The 20,967-nt window shown below is 35.3% G+C and overlaps 1 protein-coding gene across 1 annotated transcript; it reads right to left on the bottom strand.

The window, feature by feature from the left end:
* Nucleotides 1–16,171: 16,171 nt before the first annotated feature.
* LOC122408520 (homeobox protein 9-like) lies at nt 16,172–17,902 on the bottom strand. The gene has a single exon (XM_043415315.1). The coding sequence runs from the start codon at nt 17,900–17,902 to the stop codon at nt 16,172–16,174; it is 1,731 nt and encodes a 576-aa protein (XP_043271250.1).
* Nucleotides 17,903–20,967: the final 3,065 nt, after the last annotated feature.

Raw genomic sequence — 20,967 nt, 5'->3', positions numbered from 1 at the left:
TAAAATCACATAGCGCACATAACATTCAGAAATTCTGTAGGTTTCCATGATGTTGGCAGGTATTATACTTAATCGCATCGAAAACTGAGCAACTGTACACTTATCGTAATGAATGTTTTCACCAATAATTCCACATTTGCAGTTTACAGAATAGGAATACTCAACATACACGTCATTTCATAAGTATTGTTGTCAATATTTGTGTTTGCCTACCGCATTCCGAAGATTCAAATTTTCATATTATCAGCAAAAAAAGCATCCAAAGACTTTTTGGAACAAGTTTCAAAATTTATTACTCGACAGACCAGGTGGAAAAAGAATAACTACACTTATATCAAGACCAGAAACTGTTTTGAGAATCTGTTGTACAAAATGTGCGATTGATGATCATAATTGGAAACCTCTTGAATCACGTTACCACAATCAGCATGAAGAAATAGTAGAAAATCATAGGACACATATTAGGCAACCAATTAATAATATGCATCGATCCGCTGCAAACCGATGGAGTCAAAACAAGGATCGGAAAGAGCAGAGCCATAGTTAAAAAGAAAAAAGACAGCGCAATTGAAAGAGAACAGAAATCAAAATTGTTTCATGTATCTGTGCATTAGTTTCTGAAGACAGTAATTTCAGATCTATTCAGAAATAAGTAGGTGAAGACTTTAGTAATGAATATCTTCGTTAATATATTCCAGTCGGAACCAAAAAGCTAAAAGATTGGCATACCTGCTATTTCACAGAAATATCAAAGTTCATAGGTACTTGCTACGTACCAGTTATACAGACTTTGGTGCTATAGGGAAAAACTCTTCAAAATTACATGAACCACATTTTTGAAACTTATTATGACACATTCAAAAAAAAAGTGACAGATACGATGCATGTTGAAGCAAGCAAAATGCTGTAATTTTGTATGTCTCCATGGTTATCCGCAGACAAAATATTTGATCACATCCAAAAATGATCAGGTGTAGACTTACAGACATGAATTTTTCAACCCACAATGCCAATCGCAAACATGGTCTGGAAATATTCAATATACATGTCGCTTCATCACTTTGTCGAACTTTAGAGGTGTTCATTGCATTTCGAAGATACAAATTTTGATATCATGAAAATTAAGCACCCAATGACTTATTGAAATAAATTTCCAAATTTATCATGTAACAACTCAAGTGAATATATCTATGCATTTACATGGCTCAAAGATTTTTCAAAACTTGGGTGTATGAACAAGCAATTATGAAAGCTTTTTGTTATAAATATTTCAAATTATCTTGTTGAAATTAATATAAAAAAAATAGAAATATGAATATCTCTCGTATTGTCTGGAGAACAAATAGAAATTGGTATGACAATACACTGTAAGCTAAGGAGGTGGAAAAAAGGGACCGGTGAACACAGCCAAACTAAATGAAAGAAATTATGACAACAATACATTGAATTACTTGACCAAAGTTTTTTAAAATTTATTTGAATTCGTTTACACACAACCATCCACCTCTTTCTTTAATGTAATTACACAACATAGAATTTCTGTTTGGAAAGAACGTTTTAGAGGTTATAATGAACGAACGTTTTTTTTCTCATTGTTATTATTATTATTATTCAACACTAATTAGTCACGTCATTAATAATATCGATTCCTTCCACTTTTCAATAACCACTTTTATTTTTCTACACTCTGCACGCAACAGCACTCCGGCGGTCATAACCTCAAACGTCAACATGACGCGAAATCTCGCAAATTTGCTATCTATGTATATATTACGATATCGAAGTAGAACAGATAATTCTTAATTTTCACGACACACATTATTCACGTTTTCACTTCTCAATATTTTACTCACTCTCAGTACACTGTATGAGATCAATTAATCCACTTTTGAGGTTTTATTTATTATAGATATTATTGTCGTGAATTGGGCTCGAAACTTATTGAAACTTCTTTTATGAAAAAAATAAAATTGATTATATCCACTGCTATTTCCAATAATGTTTTATTTATTTAAACGAAATTTGCAAATCTTGCACCGTTGATCCACGGGGCTACGATCGCAATAATAACATAACAGACGATAACAGACGGTATACAAGAAAACATTGAGGACTATCAGAAACTTTCTCATCGGCGATTGGTCGAGACGGATAGATTCTCACCGGTGATTGGTTATGATGGGCATCAAGAAGCCCTTGTATGTATCGGTCTGATCCCATATACGGATACGTCAGCTGCGTAAATGTGTTGGTACTTTTTGCATAATCTTGAGCCCGTGCAAAGTTTTTTCTCAGCAATTACGCCACCGATCATGCTGATTTTGGGCGCAATAGAAAGAGAATTTCTTAATTAGCTGAAAGTTCAATTTTCAAATTGCGACATAACTCCTGAGCTTCGCAATTCAAGAAAATGACATGTCGATTTTACCCCCACCACCGCGAATCGTTTTATTCAGAGATAATATAGTCTCGGCGAGAGCCTCGGGCCAGCAGACGACAGGGCTGTCAATATACTTGTCCCGAGACTCTACCGAGTCTCTTGATAATTAATTACTCTTCCGTTACATTTTTTCATCTACTTCACTGGATATATTGATAGTATTGAAGGCTCTAAACTGGTTGGCAAAGGTGTTAAGAAAGTTTTATACAAGTTCGTGGTGAACAACGGCAAAGGGAGGAAAATGCGGGTATTAATGTGGGAAGAGGTAGCGAAAAAGTACGAAGCTTCACAAATTCAGTACATTATGGAAATTTTTTTACAAATTTACATTGACACAGAATATGCGGACCTTAGCAGAAGAAACAGAATTCGCAAAATTTGTACTTGACATTGGTGATGGAAAATTGAATGATGAAAATAATAACGTGATGATTCCAGAAATATGCATGGCACCTGCAGACTCTGATATCGTTGAAGATATCTATGGAAACTTGGTTAGAGAGAAGCAATATGAACAAATAGCAAAAACTGCAATACTGTCGGCGAGAAATATTGATGTCGAAGAAATAAATAAACGTATTGTTCAGCTTTTTGATTGTACATCAGAACGAATATACACAAGTGTAGACAGTATTGAAAACTGTGATAATGGTGACATTAACGAAGCTTTATCGCCAGAGTATTTAAACACCTTAAATCCAACAAATTTACCACCACATCAACTACGCTTGAGATCGAATTGTATCGTAATGTTGATCCGAAATCTAAGTATTAATGAAGGATTATGTAATGGTACAAGGCTTCAGATTTTAGAATTAGGTAATCATTTATTGCATTGTCAAATTTTAACCGGTGATAAAGCAGGTCAAATCGTATTTCTGAATCGTGTAACACTCTACTGTGAAGATGTTTACCCATTTGCATTTAAAAGAAGACAATTTCCAATCAAATTAGCTTTTGCAATGACAATAAACAAATCGCAGGGTCAAACATTTGATAGAATTGGGATTGATTTAAGAAAAAATGTTTTTAACCATGGTCAATTATACGTCGCGTTTTCACGAGTACGTTCTTGGAGTTCACTTAAAATATACTTAGGTAATCAGAGACATGATAGGAATGTAAAAAATTTTGTATACACAGAATTATACGATACTGTAAATAATTAAATAATATATTTAATGACAACCTATTCAATGTTGCAAATCATCATTTTAATAATATTTTTTTACAGTACTGGAAACGGAAATTGTTGCCATATTAAAATATTTTGTTGTTTTAATCAAAAACCTGAAACGAAACTTTGTTCAAATGACAAAACAATTTGTTACGTCCATAGAATATTTTAATATTTCAAAAATTTTTTTAATATTTATAGTTTAATATATTTTTAATAAAATAAATAATTTTCTTTCAGATATCAACAGTAATAATTAAAGCGGGCGCGTAGCGCCCGCGTTGTTGCTAGTTCTAATTAAAAAATTGATTATAAAAGTCTTCAGTTGCTCATTTATGGATAGATTTGAAATTGTTGTCTTCGAAGCTCATCGCGCAGATACATTGAACCGCAGCAGATACCTGCGAACTCTGAAATTTTTGTGGATAAATATATATGCGACGGATCACCCCTTATCTTTGATTATGGTAATATATAATGGAATTTGGTTCGGAAAGCTTTTAAGTGTTCCTTTTCAAATAGTATTGAAGTTTATATGACTGATATACAGCGAATACTTCCAAACTTTGATATTTCTGTGTTGCAGCATGTGTGCCAATCATTCAAATCATTTACTCCAACCGTATCATGTAATATAGAAAATTCATCACAAAAGTCTGCTGCTTTCCTAAATACTTTAATTTTCCTTTTTCTACTCTATTCTGAGTTTTTGAATTTCTAAATTCATTTCTGAATTGTCCTGAAATGGTTTTTCTCCAAAACCAATGCAGGCACCTTAAACGTCTTTGAATTCTGTTGCTTTGTTGAATTAAGTTCGCTTAGTTTTTTTTGCTGCTTTGAGTTCTGGCATAATAAATGGTAGAAGTTTACGGGTACTTTTTTTCAGCAACTATCAAACTGTGGATAATTGAACCTCAGCGGCCGCTTGCAAACTTTGGAAATATATTTGATTGAGGGCACGTTTTGGATGAAATGAAATCTCTAGATTCAGAATGCAAAAGCGACATTTAAAGTGGGCAAATCTGTTGGATTTTTCGTGTCTTGAATTTGATCTATCTTTCATTTGAATTTTGAATAAAAGGGATAAATAAAATCTGTTCTATTAAGGAAATCTTTACATCAGTTCTTTCTTGGTATGAAGACTTGGAAAAAATCGCCAAAGGCCAAGGACAGACAGGTGACGAAATATTTTCAGTACAATTTTGACGAAAAATAGATCTTTTGTCGCGGAAACCAACGTTATAAGCCGAAAATCATATTACAGCCCACGAGACGTATTTCTTCACTCTCTTGGGTTCCTATTACACAAAACATATTAGAAGATAAGGGGGAAAATCACCAACGTGGAAGAAGAAACCAGTGCCGAAATATTTCCAGTACAATTTTGACGAAAAATAGGTCCTTTTTCGTGGAAACCAACGTTATAAGCCGAAAATCATATCTCGGCCCCCAACCCGCTTTCTACCATTCTCTTGGGTTCCCAATAAGCATAGCAAATTAGAGTAGAAGAAAAAAAATAGCCCAACTCCATGGACAGACCTGTGACGGAATGTTTTCTGTACAATGTTGACGAGAAATTTGTTGTTTTTCGTGGAAACCAACGTTATAGGCCGAAAATCATATCTCGGCCCGCAACACACTTTTCCCCATGCTCTTGGGTTCCAAATAGACGAAACATATTAGAGTACAAGGAAAAAAATCGCCAAAGTCCAAAGACAGACCTGTGACGAAATATTTCCAGTACAATTTTAACGAAAAATAGATCTTATTTCGTGGAAACCAACGTTATAAGCCGAAAATCATATTATGGCCCACAACACGCATTTCTCCATGCTCTTGGATTCCCAATAGACAAAACATATTAGAAGACAAGGAGAAAAATCACCAAAGTCCAAGACCAAACCAGTGCCGAAATATTTTCAGTACATTTTTGAAGAAAAATTGGTCTTTTACGTGGAAACAAACATTATAAACCGAAATTCATTTTGCGGGCCTCATCCCGGATTCCTCCATGCTGTTGAGTTCCTAATAGGCATAACATATTAGAGTATAAGGAAAAAAATCGCCAAAGTTCAAGAGCAGACTTGTGACGAAATATTTTCACTACAATTTTTACGAAAAATTGGTCTTTTATGGTGGAAACCAACTTTATAAGCCGAACATCATACCTAGGGAAAATAAGATTGGGAAAAGTACATTGATGGTCCCTTATTTGCTGCTAATTTCATGCAAAAGATTATCTTATAAAAAATGTTCGTATGAGAATGGAATCTATAAAAATGTACTAAGCAAATAATTCATAGAAATTTATACTAAAATCCTATAACCGTCATAACATAAATGAGGAACATTTGAGAAAAAAGGCGTGATATCAAACCATAAACTTCCCCTAGGGAAAAAAAGGTTGGGACAACTACATTGATGGTCTCTTGTTTCTGGATGACATAGAAAAAAGATTTAGAACCAGGAAAAAAATTCTATAAAAATAATAAACGAAAAATTGAATAGTTCAAAAAAATTCAACAAAAATAAAAAACAATCGAAAAAATTCTGTAAAGAAAAATAAAAAATTTTCAAAAAAAAATCATAAATATTGAACAAATTGAAAAATGTACTATCCAAGTTACATGCAGTATAAAAATGTATGATATCAATTGGAGGCCAAGTTTTTATTGATAATTTGGAATATTTATCGAAAAAAGTGGAAACTATAATGAAATTCATGATAATTATTTTCACGAAAAAAGTTAATGAAAAAAAAGACATAACGGAAGTTACGTGCAGTACTAAAATGTATTATATCAATTCGAGGTCAAGTATTTATCAGTTATTCGAAATATAAACTCCAGCAACAAATGAGCGTTGAGAATCCTTGTCGGGCTCACAACGTTTTATCAAAATTACTAAAAAATTAATGGAAATAAAATCATTAAAAATCCACATGAAAGTCATTCGTTACTTCATCAAGGTATACACTTTAAAGAATCGATTCCCCTCCGACTTTCAGGATCCCTTGGTATTATTCACAACATTCAACTTCGATTGGATCGGTACAAATTATGTTCAAATACGTCTTAAACGTACTTGTCCGGCCCATCACTTTTTATTCAAATTGCTCATTCGACAACAAATCAGGGCTCTTCTATAATGACAAATATAATAAAATGGATAAAAATAAAAATAATATCTCCAAGTAATTTGAACTTGATTGTTCGCAAGTTCGTATAGCAATATCCACTTCTCAATTTCTTCAGTGAACACATACCATACATTCGGTAAGAACCAATGAAAATGAGAAATAATCAGGCGCATTACTAGAAATTTTCGAACCCACTCAGCCATGCAATGTTTTTTTTTCTATAGTCACGTACACATTTTGATAAATATCACTAGTCGAGTACGACACGTGGATTCCTGGAATTTGTAGAAAAATGATTTTGTTGTGAATTATGACTCCATATAATATAAATAGATTAATCAACTTCATCTTTCATTTTCGTTTCATTTTAACAAGAGCGATTCGAAGGAAAATTATTTTCTCGGGAATTACTGTTCCTTAATATTAACACATGCATTAACTTCGTTTTTGATTTGTTTTCGAATGAGCAATTTGAATAAAAAGTGATGGGCCGGACAAGTACGTTTAAGACGTATTTGAACATAATTTGTACCGATCCAATCGAAGTTGAATGTTGTGAATAATACCAGGGGATCCTGAAAGTCGGAGGGGAATCGATTCTTTAAAGTGTATACCTTGATGAAGTAACGAGTGACTTTCATGTGAATTTTTAATGATTTTATTTTCATTAATTTTTTAGTAATTTTGATAAAACGTTGTGAGCCCGACAAGGATTCTCAACGCTCATTTGTCGCCGGAGATTATATTTCGAATAACTGATAAATACTTGACCTCGAATTGATAGAATACATTTTAGTACTGCACGTAACTTCCGTTATGACTTTTTTTCATTAACTTTTTTCTTGAAAATAATTATCATGAATTTCAATTAAAGTTTCCGATATGTTCGATAAATATTCCAAATTATCAATAAAAACTTGGCCTCCAATTGATATCATACATTTTTATACTGCATGTAACTTGGATAGTACATTTTTCAATTTGTCCAATATTTATGAATTTTTTTGAAAATTTTTTATTTTTCTTTACAGAATTTTTTTCGATTATTTTTTATTTTTGTTGTATTTTTTTGAACTTTTCAATTTTTCGTTTATTATTTTTATAGAATTTTTTTCCTGGTTCTAAATCTTTTTTCTATGTCATCCAGAAACAAGAGACCATCAATGTAGTTGTCCCAACCTTTTTTCCCTAGGGTTAACTCTTTTCAGACCATCTTTGACATGTCTAAGAATCGTCGAATGTGACTACGCACTGAGAGCGACGTTCATACCTGGTGATAAGTACTTGATAGTGGCTTTGAACAATGGAAAAATGTTGATCATTGACATCACCTCGAGTGACGTTTTGGAAGAATTTCAGCATATACGAAATAATTTCAGTGTCACATTAATTCCTGACATGGTAAATTGAATAGTTAATTACAATTTAAATGGTGATTTATTATTTAACATGATTCTTGAAAATCAAAAAGTAGTCCGTATATTCATGACATAGCTCAGTTTGTTCTGTATTGTAACGGTACGTTTGTGCTTGTGCACACCGTCACGCCAAGATTCGAGCAATTCTATAATAAAGAAGAGCGGGCATGAAGGAAAAACAAAAGTAAAATGAAATTAGATTGAAATGACAAATGTTTTATTCAATTTTTAATTGTTTTAAACCAAATTACAAAAATAAAGGCTTTTTATTTGAAATTGAGTTTTTCCGCTTTATCTTAATCGCATGTAAAATTTTATTTCCGGTATTTTTCTTTATAAAAAGGATAATTTTCGCAGAATTAATTATCATAAACTTCGCATGAATTTACGCTCGCTTTTATTAGAATAATAACAATTAATAGTTTCGCTTGCAATGATAATTTTTCAATGTAACAATCATTCTCTCGCCAACGCTTGCTTGATAAATTTTCAATTAACTTATTTGATAATTTGATAATTGAGCTCGAATTACCCCTTTTTGACTCTATACAATACAAATTAATTATTCGAGTGGATTTTTGTGGTTGATCTCACTCTTTTGACTCGATATAATTCAAATAAATTGTTTTCAGTGAGTTAAATTTGTTTTGAATAATTTATTTAGCTCAAAATGATAAATGACTCGAAATTGTTTTCGTTTTGAATAATTTTGTTAGTTCAATTTGAAAAATAATAGCTGATTTGGAACTGTCCCGCTTGAGAATAAAGAAACTTGCTTGGTTTTAATAATTTTTAATGAATTTAATCGCCACTCAGAAAGCAATGGTTTGTAGATGGAAAAGAATCCACCCAGAGATCTTGAGACAGAACGAACCCGAACTGTCCCGGCCCCTCTGGCGTGGAAAGGTAGGAGTCCTACCCAAGAATCTTGTGACCGAACGAAATCGAACGGCCACGGCCCTCTTGGATAGAAAAAGGATAGGAAATCTACCAGGAATCTTGAGACAGAACGGAATCGAACTGTCCCGGCCCTCCTGGATAGATCGGAAACTCACCTAGGAATCTTGAATTCAAACGAAATCGAATGAACCCGGTCCTCCTAGCGTGAGAGAGGAAAGGTGTTATTCTGTTTGAATTCTGAGTAGGATAATAGCGATGTTATTTTGCTCTTTGTTTTTAGAGCTATTTTTGAAAATAAGCGAGAATTTTATGTTTCTTTATTCTTTGAATTTGGGCGAGTTCACGCGGCGAGATCCGGAGGCAAGACTGGCTTTTGGTTATGGCATGCGAGTCGAGCTCTCAGGGATTCGAGACGTGACTGGCTCCTAGCGTGGCGAGATTCGATATGAGACAAGCTACTGGAGCTTCTGCGCTCGGGTTTTTATACTCTCCCGAAAAAAGGAAATAATAATAATAACGCGCTTGGACTTTGTCCCTTACTCCAATTCGCTGCGCGACTTAATCTCGAACCAGGGACTCCCACTCTAAATTCTCTGATTGGTGCGCTAACTCCCCCGCGTGGGTCCCAATTGGCCGAGTCGAGCTGCAGTCACACTGCGCATGTGCGAGAATTTAATGAAATTTAATAAACCCAATTTTTATTGTTTTTATGCACAATTCGTATCTTTTTGAATTATTTTGCTATGATTTCTAACAAATTTCCAAACAATAACATTTTTATTTCATTTTAATTAATTATTTGCTCGTGACTGCGCCTATTGCACGTGCTTATGGAAAGTAGGTCATCGCGCATGCGCACTGTGCAGGCTCGATCTTTCAAAGAAAAGTTTACTTAAAAATTTAAATAATTTTATCCTGAAATTTTCACCCATTTGTTCAAAAGACGTTTCTTTAATGATCCGCATTAATTTTCTGAACAAGAAAAGGTTTATTTAATTAAAATTGAATAAAATAAAGAATTTCACGAATCTAGGGAATTTTGTGGAATCGAAATTGAGTTGGCAGCGCTGAGCGCCTCGCTTCCCGAGCGCCGCTTCGCGAAGTGACAGTTTTTCAACATGGCCGCCGGTGTAAACACTCGTGCGTGCCATGTCGTCGAAATAAGTGTGTTTCGCTTCAACGCCCCCCAGAACAAAAAGAAATTTTGAGACTCTAAATTGATTTTTGTTCTCAACAGAAAATAATAAAAAATGAAATTTGATTTGGGATAGTGGGAGGACAGGGCGATGATCTTCTGAAGATGATGATGATTTTGATGATTTGCAGGTTTTTCGAGGATCTTGATGTTTTTTCAGCTTGGCTCTAGATGACAGCGATGTTGTTTTTCAGCGGAGTTCTCGATGGTGATTAGTCGCTCCAAAAATCGACCTCTCTCTCCTGCTCTTCCTCCAAGTCCATAAATTGCAGATGTTCTAATTGCCTCAGCTCAGCCTCGATTGGATCGAAAAGTTCCTGCCGTTGTTCTCCATTTACCAGTCTTTGTATTTCTTCTGGTGTTGCACATTTGATGTCATCTCGAAGCGAAAATGCATATTCGCCTTCTGTAGCGTATCCACGTTGAATGAGGCTTTCCCGCAGGTTGACGTAGTGTGGAGTGATAAAAAGATCGACCTCATGTCCATCTAGGGTTGGATGATCTCTGAGGATGTTGACTTTTGCCCTTTGATTGACTAGCTTTCGTTGATAGTGAAGACTGCAAACCATATCCCATCGATCCCCAATGTACGGTTTAATGTTGGTGATATATGCCTTTGTACAGAAAGGTGGCACGCTGGCATATTGATGTGGTAAATTATGAAGTTCATCTACGGGATGCGTCATCCCTCGGTCAATTAGCATCAAGGTAGCTTCTTCATCCTCGACGTTGGTCAATCTCCCACGACAGGCACGGTCACCATTTATAACAGCGTACATTCGATCTGTTTTTAGAGACACCCTTTGATCGTGTCGTCCGTTTGTGAGTTCGATGAATAATTTTTCTTCGAAAATACGCAGCTCTTCAAATTTTGAAGGAGTTGTATACGAAAAGTTGGTTGGATCAAGAAATTCCAAGATTTTGACGTCATGAACGCCCTCCCAAGTCGCTGGCCATGGAGAAGGTGTTGGAACTCCCGGAATGACTTGTTCGTTTCTCATTTTGAGATGGTTTTGGCAATTGGGTGTGAGCTGGTAGAAGGTTCGACTCGAGGTGTTGCTTGTAGCTCGTCTCCATGTGGACTGAAGGATCGCTGCTCCGCTCGGCTGCTTTTATACCGCTCCGGCTTCCCCCACTCCTCGCTCGGTGGTGCTGCCCTCTGGTGGCCCATGATGAGTCGAGTGGGTGGTTTGGGGAAAGGGAAATTACATTTTTCTATCCCTACTACTTTTTACAACTGCTGCCCTCTTCATTTGTCATTTTTCGAATTTTTTCATTTTACCCCCTTAATGATTACCCCTTTTTCGTTGTTTCTCCCCCTTAATTTTTTTGAGGTAAGTAAAATTTTTGCTAGTTAAATAATATTCTTTTTCTTTCAGGTTTAGGTGAAAATTTCAGGTAAGTAGCGCTTTTTGTGTTTCATTTTTATCGCTTATTTATAAAAATAATAATAGCCCTTTTTTATTTTCAGGAAACTCAAAGAAAGAAAAACACCGGAAATTTCGTGTGTAACAAAAATAATAATGACAGTATTTATTCAATGATTTTGTTCAGAAACAATAACAATAATAGTAAACTTTGTTTTTCTTGTAACAAAAATAATAAATAATTTGTTCTGATTAACACTTCGTCAACAAATGGTGCCTTTTGGTCAACCAAAATAAAGAATTTGTTTAAGAAAATAGTTCGAAATCCTTATTTTATTTTGCCGTTTTGTAAACAATTTTTTATTTGTCGGCGTTTAGCAGCCATGTCTGTTTGACAGAAATCGATTCCACGCTCTGAAGCCTCACATTCGGCAAAGGAACAAACAAAAATCCCACAATTAAAATTATTTGATTGTTTGGGAATATCGCTTGTTTTTTATTGGCTGCTTTTAAGATCAAGAATTCGAAAGTAATAGTTGGATACTCTGTGTTATCGCCATTTATATTTTACTCTTGATCTAAATCCCGATTGTTATCGTCGTTTTCGACTTCATTTTTGTATTTTTTCAAGTTTGCGGCATGGTACATGCCTCTCTCAATGCCGTTTTCAGGATTTTCTAAAATATAAGTCGCGGCAGCAATTTGTTTTTTGATTCTATATGGCCCCTCGTAAATTGAGAAAAATTTTGCCATTTTTTTGTTGATTGGATCACTAACATTGCAAGCTTTTGCGAGAACTAAATCATCTACTTGAAATTGAACCAATTTATGTTTTTGATCAAATTTTTCGGCTCTCTTTCGGCCTTTTCTTTCTATTCGACTTCTTGCAAGCATTAATCTGGCATCAATTTCTTGTTCATCTAAATTTTCGTTTCTTTCGATCTTTAACCAATTTTTCCAGATTCTTTGAGTTTTTTCGTTTTTCTGAATTTCAAGTGGAGTCATTTCTGTTGTCTCGTGATAAGTTTCGTTCATACAGTCTTCTATTACTTTGACCCATTTTACCCAATCGGTGTGTTTGTCTGTTAAGAATGTTCTAAAGAATCTACCGATTTCGCGATTTACTCTTTCCACGATGTTCCCCTGAGGATGTCTGATTGACGAGAAAACAGGTTGAATACCCTCACTTGCTAATTTACTGAGCCATAAACGCGATGTGAATTGAGTACCGTGATCGAACTGTAATTTCCGTGGTTTTCCGTACTCTGGGATGTAATGATTAAAAATTTTGTTTATTGTCGCTGGGGCAGTTGCGGTTTTTAATGGATATAAAACTACAAATTTCGAAAAGGCATCGATTGTTACAAGAATATGTTTCATTCCGCCCTGAGAGGCTGGCAAAGGACCGAAAAAATCGATTGACACAATATCTCCAGGTCCTTCTGGAATGATATTTTGCTGTGCGGCATACGAATGCTGATTCGGAACTTTGTTCCTTTGACAAGAGTCACAAAAAGAGAGAATTTGTCTAACTGAATGGTACATTTTTGGGTAAGTAAAATCTTCGCTAATAATTTTCCAGACTTTTTTAGCCCCAATATGACCGTACATTTCGTGTGTTTCAGATACTAAGCGCTGGAAAATCTCTTTCGGAATTACGACTTTACAAGAATTCGGATTGATTGTCTTGAATAAAATGTTATTTTTGATTTGAAATTTATCGTTTTCTTCGTTTTCAACCCTTTCTTTAATTTCCCGAATTTTATTATCTCTCGTCTGCCAATCTGCAATGTTTTTGATCATGGATTCTAATTCTCGTGATGGTTTTGTAGCTAATTAATAATTAATTCCCTGCCTTTTCTGCCCCCCGTATCAGGTGGATTTAAACGACTCAAAACGTCTGCAACAACGTTTCTAGCTCCAGGACAATATTCAAAATTGATGTTGTAATCCTGGATTGCTAGGATCCATCTCGTTAATCTTTCACTCAGCAATTGACTATTTTTCAAGAAAGTTATAGCTTGATGATCGGTTATGACTCGAATTTTAGCTCCCAGCAAATAAGTTCTTAATTTTTTTAGAGACCATACGATTGCTAGTAATTCTTTTTCTATTGTTGTGTAAGCTAGCTCTGGCCCTTTAAGAGTTCTACTCGCGTACATTATCACCCCTAAATCTCCATTTTCATCTTTTTGAGCCAGAGTGCCCCCCAAAGCATAATTACTCGCGTCTGTCTGCAAAATGTACTCTTTTTTCGGATCAGGATGTTTCAATAGCACGTTATTTATGAACAAATCTTTAACTCTTTGGAAAGCAATTTTTTCGTTCTCACCCCAATGCCATTTAGTTTCTTTTTTCAACAATTTTAATAGAGGAATTGTTTCCTCGGCATGATTTCTAGTAAATTTCGTGTAATAGTTTATCAGACCCAGAAAACCCCTTAATTGTTTCAAATTTCTTGGAGCTGGAAAGTCATGAATGGCTTGAATTTTTTCAGGTTGTGGTTTAATACCCTCGGTTGTCAAAATATGCCCCAAAAACTCTACTTCCTTTCTGAAAAATTTAGCTTTCTTTAATTTAATTGTCATCCCATGACTCTCTAATCGTTCAAGCAATTCATCTAAATGCTGCATGTGTTCTTCGAAACTAGTTGAAATACAAAGCAAATCGTCTACAAAATTGATTACGTGGTCACCGAGACCATGAAGAACAATATCTAAACCTCTTAACAAAGCAGCAGTGCTTGTTTTTAAACCGAATGGGGTTACTGTGAACTCGTAAACTTTACCGCGATATCGAAATGCCGTAAACTTCATAGAATCTGGATGTAATGGTATTTGCCAAAAACTGTTAGTTAAATCGAGAGTTGTCATTACTTTCGCGGAATGACATTTTTGAAAGACTTCTTCGATATTTGGAACTGATTCATGATCGTCCTCCATAACTTGATTCAATTTTCTCGCATCTAAGCATAATCTAACAGATCCGTCTTTTTTGATTACTGGGATGATTGGATTGATCCATGGACTACTGGATCTCTGGATTATACCATAATTTAATAATTTTTCTATCTCTTTGTCAACCTTTTCACGATGCATTAGTGGTACCTCGTATGCATGAGCTACTATCGGTTTTTCCGATGTAATATTCAATTGATGCTCATAAACGGAAATTCTACCAGTGTCTTTGCGAAAGACGTTCCGTCTATTCCAAAGCACCTGTTTGTGAATTTCTTTTTGATATTCAGGGAGTCCGGTTTGATCTACGATTTCATTAATTTCTTCGATTGTAATATGATCATCATCATTTTTATCATTAAAAATCAAATTTTGAATTGGCTGAACATTTTTCTCACTAATAATTTCAATTGTTTTTAATTTTGGTATTGGCTTAATAATTTTCACTCGACTTTTGATTTTATCATTTGATTCTCCCCTTAATTCTTCATTTTTCTTTTCAATTTGTACAGTTTTGATTGCCCCCCAGTTAACAACATTCCTTTCTACTTCAACAACATTTTCTTCCATTACTTTAACTTCACTTTCAACATTTTCTTCTTCATTATCAACATTTCCTCCATCCAAGAAGGGAGAACCCTTCTTAGTAACTTCATCAACTTCTTCAAATTCTTCTACTTCTACTTCTTCATTTTCAACTTCTTCATTAATAACATTATTTTCTCCAATAACTTCTTCAATAACTTTTTCTCCCACTTCAATAACACTTTCTCCCACTTTAATAACTTTTTCAATTTTTTTAATTCCTCCCAAAACTTTAACTTCATTTTCTCCCTTTCTAACTTCAACTTCATCATTATCAATTACTTCTTCAATAACTTTTTCAATCAAAACTGTTTCTAAATTTTCCCTAATTTTTTCTTTTATTTCTTTTTTCTATCAATTTTTCTTTTTCAAATGATCCCACTGTGGGAATGATCTCAGTTACATCATTATATTTCACTTGGAGACTCATCTCTCCCAGATCAATTAAACTTTTTAAGGGTTGAAGTGAATCTACTCCCAACAATACATCCCTTATTAAGCCAGGAATAATTAGATATTTGATAAACGTTTTTATTTTGCCAATTTGAGTTACAGCCATAATTTGATGTTTAATTTTTGTCATTTTGCCTTTAATGGCACCTTTCACCGTGACTCCCGTCACAGGCAAAAGAGGACAATTTTTCAAAATTTCTCGATTTTCGAGATAAAATTCTTCAGAAATCGTAGTCACTTTCGATCCGGAGTCAACGAGAGCTGTCACCTGAATGCCTTCAATTTTCGCATAAATTTCTGGACATTCAATAATCGGGACTGCTTCACCGTTGATTTCCTCTCCCATCAAATACTCTCTAGTATCAGTGAAAATTGTATTTATTGGAATTTGTTCATCGCGACTGAGGTCCATTTTTAATGCGTCGTGCGGGTAATTTTTAATTTTATTCCTTTGATTTTCATTATTGTTTTCCGTTGTACCTCGCACTTTTCTATAATTTTCATTTTCTCGATTGTTTGTATTTATTGCGGGTACAACGCCTACGCGTTTCCCGCTTTCGATGTTGATGGTTGAGGTTCTATTTGCGCCTCAATCGTTTGAATCGGTGGTTGCTGCGTATTATTATTCGCAGGTGGCCGATATCCCCCGTTGTTTTGAGGTGGTCCCCGATTTTGGTTCGACGATCCCCAATATTGATTCTGATTTGGCTGAGGACTGTTGTTTGGGCGATTGTTTCCGTTTTGTCTTCCATTTTGGGCATTTCGATTGAAATTTCCGTTGTTCGGACGCTGGTTGTAATTAGGATTATAGCCCCGATTTAGTTGGTTGTTCCAACCGTTGTTCTGGTATCCCCGATTATTTTGGTAGCCTCCATTGTTCTGATTCCAATTCTGGCGGTTGTTCTGTTGCCAGTTTGAATTTCCACGGTTATTGTTGTTCTGGTAACCATTGTTGTTCCAGTTATTTTGCGGAGGCATTTTGAATGGCCGTTGCTCGTTATTGTTAGTCGGGTTTTTCGGACTTTGAGTCTTCTGCTCGTCCGTCCCGGTGTTAACCGGCCCGCTCTGATCAAGTTTTTCCAGGAACTCGATCAGCTGCTCGAGGGTTTCGAACCCACGACTTATGATCGTGGCTCTAATCTCCTCGGTAAAGTGCTGAGAAAGCGATGCAACAATGTCCGGATCGCTCGGTGGCGGAATCAAATCACGGGCCGCTCCGAACGTCCGAGTTGCATATTCCACTTTTGTTAATTTGCCTGGCTTTTCAGGATATTTCCCGAATTCCAGGTCTTTACGCACTTTTCGCTGTACGTCGTGACTCCAAAATCGATTTGTAAATCGTTTTTCGACGTCTTCAAAACTGTTAACCTGGTCCTCGACCAGTTCCCACCATTCCTTGGCGGCTTTCTTAAGTGATTGACTGAGCAGGTACTTCATTTCGGTGAACGTTGGGTTCGTCACCTCGCAATAATGCCTGAATTCTTTTATGAATTTTATCGGCCGCTTATTGCTCGACCCATCAAAAGTAGGAGCTTTAATTTTTATTTTGTTGGTTGACGTCATCTCGTTTCGGAAGGTCTGTTTCTGTTGATGCTCCTGCTCTTCATCATCCGACTCTTCATCTTCTTCCTTTTCTTCCGGAATGTCTGTCAATCGTGGATGGATCCGGGTGCTTTCTGTATTTGGACTGTGTAATTTGTCCGTATTTTCCAGATTTTCGACCCTTTTTTTTATTGCACTCACGTCAAGTTGGATTTGGGCTACGTTTACCTCTACAACGGCACTTTTGGCCTCGTTCTCTTGCACGATTCTAGTGAGACCCGTAACATGGTGTTTGATTGGATCATACATTTTGTGTACGTCACTAGCAATTTTAGCTTCCATCACTGTTAATCTGCTTGAACACTCTGTTTTTAATTCATGATACGCCTGGTTATTTTTCGCGGCTTCGTTGGCCATGCACTGCATCTGGGATTTCATCTCTTGGATTGATTCTATTAAATTAATTAGCAACTGATTGTTTACTGTTACAGTGTTAATTTTAACCCGATCGGATTTCGGCGTGCCGAATTCCTCTAATCTTTCTTCTTTATTTTCATCAATTTTATTTTCAAAATCTTCCCCAAAGTTAGCTCTAGATTCATTGAAAATATCCCCCGCACCGGGTGGAGGCAACGTGGTCGTGAAATCGCTTGATTGAATTTCATGCTCTGGATTTTGAAATCCCGAATCGCCAGTGGCGCTATCAATTTGTTCTTTATTATCAGCCATTTTGAGATTTCGAATAATTTTCATTTACTGAATTTACTAACCCTTGTTTTTCCTATGCAATGCCCGTCCCTGTTCGGGCGCCAATAGTTGTAACGGTACGTTTGTGCTTGTGCACACCGTCACGCCAAGATTCGAGCAATTCTATAATAAAGAAGAGCGGGCATGAAGGAAAAACTAAAGTAAAATGAAATTAGATTGAAATGACAAATGTTTTATTCAATTTTTAATTGTTTTAAACCAAATTACAAAAATAAAGGCTTTTTATTTGAAATTGAGTTTTTCCGCTTTATCTTAATCGCATGTAAAATTTTATTTCCGGTATTTTTCTTTATAAAAAGGATAATTTTCGCAGAATTAATTATCATAAACTTCGCATGAATTTACGCTCGCTTTTATTAGAATAATAACAATTAATAGTTTCGCTTGAAATGATAATTTTTCAATGTAACAATCATTCTCTCGCCAACGCTTGCTTGATAAATTTTCAATTAACTTATTTGATAATTTGATAATTGAGCTCTAATTCCCCCTTTTTGACTCTATACAATACAAATTAATTATTCGAGTGGATTTTTGTGGTTGATCTCACTCTTTTGACTCGATATAATTCAAATAAATTGTTTTCAGTGAGTTAAGTTTGTATTGAATAATTTATTTAGCTCAAAATGATAAATGATTCGAAATTGTTTTCGTTTTGAATAATTTTGTTAGTTCAATTTGAAAAATAATAGCTGATTTGGAACTGTCCCGCTTGAGAATAAAGAAACTTGCTTGGTTTTAATAATTTTTAATGAATTTAATCGCCACTCAGAAAGCAATGGTTTGTAGATGGAAAAGAATCCACCCAGAGATCTTGAGACAGAACGAACCCGAACTGTCCCGGCCCCTCTGGCGTGGAAAGGTAGGAGTCCTACCCAAGAATCTTGTGACCGAACGAAATCGAACGGCCACGGCCCTCTTGGATAGAAAAAGGATAGGAAATCTACCAGGAATCTTGAGACAGAACGGAATCGAACTGTCCCGACCCTTCTGGATAGATCGGAAACTCACCTAGGAATCTTGAATTCAAACGAAATCGAATGAACCCGGCCCTCCTAGCGTGAGAGAGGAAAGGTGTTATTCTGTTTGAATTCTGAGTGGGATAATAGCGATGTTATTTTGCTCTTTGTTTTTAGAGCTATTTTTGAAAATAAGCGAGAATTTTATGTTTCTTTATTCTTTGAATTTGGGCGAGTTCACGCGGCGAGATCCGGAGGCAAGACTGGCTTTTGGTTATGGCATGCGAGTCGAGCTCTCAGGGATTCGAGACGTGACTGGCTCCTAGCGTGGCGAGATTCGATATGAGACAAGCTACTGGAGCTTCTGCGCTCGGGTTTTTATACTCTCCCGAACAAAGGAAATAATAATAATAACGCGCTTGGACTTTGTCCCTTACTCCAATTCGCTGCGCGACTTAATCTCGAACCAGGGACTCCCACTCTAAATTCTCTGATTGGTGCGCTAACTCCCCCGCGTGGGTCCCAATTGGCCGAGTCGAGCTGCAGTCACACTGCGCATGTGCGAGAATTTAATGAAATTTAATAAACCCAATTTTTATTGTTTTTATGCACAATTCGTATCTTTTTGAATTATTTTGCTATGATTTCTAACAAATTTCCAAACAATAACATTTTTATTTCATTTTAATTAATTATTTGCTCGTGACTGCGCCTATTGCACGTGCTTATGGAAAGTAGGTCATCGCGCATGCGCACTGTGCAGGCTCGATCTTTCAAAGAAAAGTTTACTTAAAAATTTAAATAATTTTATCCTGAAATTTTCACCCATTTGTTCAAAAGACGTTTCTTTAATGATCCGCATTAATTTTCTGAACAAGAAAAGGTTTATTTAATTAAAATTGAATAAAATAAAGAATTTCACGAATCTAGGGAATTTTGTGGAATCGAAATTGAGTTGGCAGCGCTGAGCGCCTCGCTTCCCGAGCGCCGCTTCGCGAAGTGACAGTTTTTCAACATGGCCGCCGGTGTAAACACTCGTGCGTGCCATGTCGTCGAAATAAGTGTGTTTCGCTTCAGTATATTAAAAAAAAAATAATATATTGTCGACTTCCAACGCATATAGGTCATCTAGAGGAATAAAAATGTAAAGATGCAGCAAGATCTTTCCTACAGTCGTCTCCGCATCTTCTAGAATGCAGAAGTGTCCATTTAAGTGGCAGGCGGTTCAGTACTCAAGTGAACGGCTTCACATCAGCAGAAGTCTTGGAAAGGTTCGGTGCTTCAAACGCAATGAGTATGAAATCCTTTATAATTTAATACAACTGAGCCCTACTATTTTTCCATATCTTGAGAATTATATAAAAAACAAATTCAAAAGACAGGGAAGAAAATTTTCAGATTCTTCATTGTTTGAAATTCCTTTGCTTCTATTTTTCTTCACATTTTTATCTTTTTCAGTACAAGAGAGATTAATATAATGAAAGAGAATTCAATCTTGCACTAAACTTTATAAAACATAAAAGTTCAGATGAAGTACAAAAATAAAAATAATTTTCTGACAGAATTTGGTCGTTTTCAACTATATTTAAAGATCTTAATTTGGAAATCGTTCAATTTATATCCAAAACTAAGAGAAGAACTCAAAGTCATTTATTTTGTTGTGTAAGAAAATGTTTTGTGAAAAAAATTAAGCTGTATGAGAAAAATTAAGCTGTAACCGAATGGTTCCAAATAACTTCGTTAAACTAATTATTATTATTATAGATTTTGTTACAGTAAGTTGCAACATAGTGGAAACAACGCCCCTGGAAAATTTGCCAAGTCACTCTGGTTCTGAGAAAAATGGAAATAGCCTTTGAGCTTGGTATCCATATATATATTATAAATCTAATATTATCAGCTGATTATTGTTAATTAGAGTTGAGCATCTTGGCACATTTCTCAAAAGAGCCAAATTTCTGTCGAATTTTACGTAAAAAAGGTGATGTTTTTCAAATTCAACTGACCATTAGAGGAAAATGACAAAAAATTGTTTCTATAATTCAACTTTTGTATATTGATTCCTAA

The sequence above is a fragment of the Venturia canescens genome, chromosome 3, assembly GCF_019457755.1.
Source record: "Venturia canescens isolate UGA chromosome 3, ASM1945775v1, whole genome shotgun sequence".
Taxonomy (NCBI): Eukaryota; Metazoa; Arthropoda; class Insecta; order Hymenoptera; family Ichneumonidae; genus Venturia; species Venturia canescens.
This window is presented reverse-complemented; position numbering and strand designations above follow the sequence as displayed.